This window comes from Gekko japonicus, unplaced genomic scaffold (genome assembly GCF_001447785.1).
Source record: "Gekko japonicus isolate JY-2015 unplaced genomic scaffold, Gekko_japonicus_V1.1 scaffold1217, whole genome shotgun sequence".
NCBI classification, from domain to species: Eukaryota; Metazoa; Chordata; class Lepidosauria; order Squamata; family Gekkonidae; genus Gekko; species Gekko japonicus.
The window spans coordinates 252,995-255,262 of NW_015173161.1; the positions used below are offsets into that span (position 1 = coordinate 252,995).

Here is a 2,268-nt window from a genome sequence, read left to right on the forward strand (position 1 = left end):
GCCGATGCCTCCGTCGCCTGGCTGGAGTGGCCGCGGGGGAGTCTGGAGTCGGGCGGCCGCTGGTGGGAGCCGCGGGTGCCCGGGCCGAGATTGGGGGGGCAAGGCGGGCGACAGAAGGCCGATGCCTCCGTCGCCCGGCCCTCTACAGAATCCACCCCCCAAACCTCCAGGTATTTCCCTCCTTAGAGCTGGCAACCCTACATTCCCCTCAGTGCCTGTTGGTAGGCAACTAAGCTTGGTCCTGTCACCTACTTTGGCCTTTGGGAGAAAACACATTGGGGCCAGTCCTGATAGGGTTGCCAACTCCAGATGGGAAATTCCTGGAGACTTGAGGGATGGAGCCTGAAGAGGGTGAGGTTTGAGGAGGGGTGGGACCTCAGACAGGTACACTGCCATAGACTCCACCCTCCAAACCAGTCAGTCCCACATAGGGAACCATTGTTGCCAATCTCCAGGTGAGGGCTGGAGAGCACTCAGTATTACAACTGCTCTGCAGAAGGGAGGGCAGAAGTCAGCTGAAGTCAAAGGGGCAGATAATGGTAGGTTGGTGGCTAGCTGGGAAGGAGATGGGGTTGCCAACTACATGCTGACAAATTCCTGGGGATTTGAGGGGTGGAGCCTGGAGAGGGTGGGGTTTGCAGAGGGGTGGGACCTCAGACAGGTAGAATGCCATAGACTCCACCCTCCAAACCAGCCATTTTGTCCTGGGTAACAATTGTTGCCAATCTCCAGGTGAGGGCTACAGATTACTCACAATTACAACTGCTCTTCAGGTAGCAGAGATCAGTTCCTCTGGAGAAAACAGTGGACTCTGTCATTATACCCTGCTGAGGTCACCACAGCAAATTGACACTGTTTGCCCAAAGCCAGAGCACTGCCCCAGAGTCTCTTTCTAGATCTCGTTGTATTGCTTTCACAACGGGCTTTACTGCTAGTAAATGAATAATTATGTAAGATAATTATTTTACTGTATACTGCTTTTAAAAAGTCCTAGTTTAGTCCTGAGGCTACAGTTTTGCTTTCCCCAAGACACCTTAGTGTAAAGTAGAGAAACATAATGTGATTGTTTATATGATGCTTTGTTTTCTCCTCCCCTTTTTTTAGGTATGTGTGGTCGGGTTTATTAGTTGTCCTGGGTATATTTCTCAATGTTTACAGCAAGAATATGGATAAAATCAGACTGCCATCTATATGCAGGGTCTGGAATAAATCTGCTGAAGAACGAAAGACAAGGACGTTGTCCCAGACTGTGTAGAACAGTGACTTGGGCCATGTGTTGCACATTAACTTCTGTTATTACCTTGCCACAATCTGGCTGATTCATTTTCCAAAGGGAATGATTCTAAGACCAAAGGAGCTGACGGCCTTCTGTCCGCTTGTGGATGGCCAGAAGTGAACACATCCATGATGGGTGTCTCTTCGGAACTCTTGGACCTCTTCCTGTCCTGGGGAAACGCCATTAGACTATGAAGGACAGTAGCTCTTGGTGACTGTCGATATCTTCACTCCCAGTTGGGTGCAGAGGGAAGGGCATATGTGTGATTAACTCGGGCATTTCAATCATATCAAAGATGATGATGTTGAAATCAGTGGGTCTTTGTGTTTTATTGTTGGCTTGATTTATTTAAAAGTAATGTATTTGACACTTGATGGAAGCTGGTGAGAACCCAATTGACTAAACTGAACATTTAAACCTGCACGGTTTAGATTATCATGCCATCCCTTTTCTTTTTCAATAAATTTTTTTAAGTCTGTCCAGGTTTTGGGGTTTTTTTTAGGCTTTTGTTTGAGTTGTTGAAAGAATATAATGGAAATCTTACCTTAAAAGAGGACAGCTTTGAGACAAATGGGGAGAAAATCCTTCCGTGCACACATTTCCCCCATCTATATATCTAATAGTGAAGTGGCCCCGTCTGTGCGGATATCTAAATCCGCACTTCGGGGGCACTTGGGGGGCAGGGAGAGGTTTGTGCACACGTGGGGCAGTCCCCACGTGTGCACAAAAATCCTAAATGTTGAAAAAAAATCGGGGGGATGTTTAAATCCCCCCGAAACTCACAGAGCGTCCCCTGCGCATGCGCAGGGAACGCTCTGCGACTGCCGCCGCCGCTTGGGAGGGAAGCGGTGAGCAGGGAGGGGGGGCAGAACGGCGAGGGCCGATCGGCCCTCGGTTCGGAGCCTGGGGGGTGGAGAGAGAGAGTCGCGAGGCCCGGCGGCTCCACGCCGCGTGTAGCCTCGCCTCGGAGCCGGTGAGGGGGGGGGAAAGAG

The 2,268-nt window shown here is 50.2% G+C and overlaps 1 protein-coding gene across 3 annotated transcripts in view; it reads left to right on the forward strand.

Moving 5' to 3' along the window:
- The window catches only part of SLC35B3 (solute carrier family 35 (adenosine 3'-phospho 5'-phosphosulfate transporter), member B3), a 25,473-nt gene extending 23,757 nt beyond the window's left edge, over positions 1 to 1,716 (forward strand). For all 3 annotated transcript variants that reach the window (XM_015422463.1, XM_015422465.1, XM_015422464.1), the window contains exon 10: positions 1,105 to 1,716. In XM_015422463.1, the coding sequence (XP_015277949.1) occupies positions 1,105 to 1,255 (151 nt within the window). In that variant the 3' untranslated portion in view covers positions 1,256 to 1,716. The remainder of the gene's footprint in view (positions 1 to 1,104) is intronic.
- Positions 1,717 to 2,268: the final 552 nt, after the last annotated feature.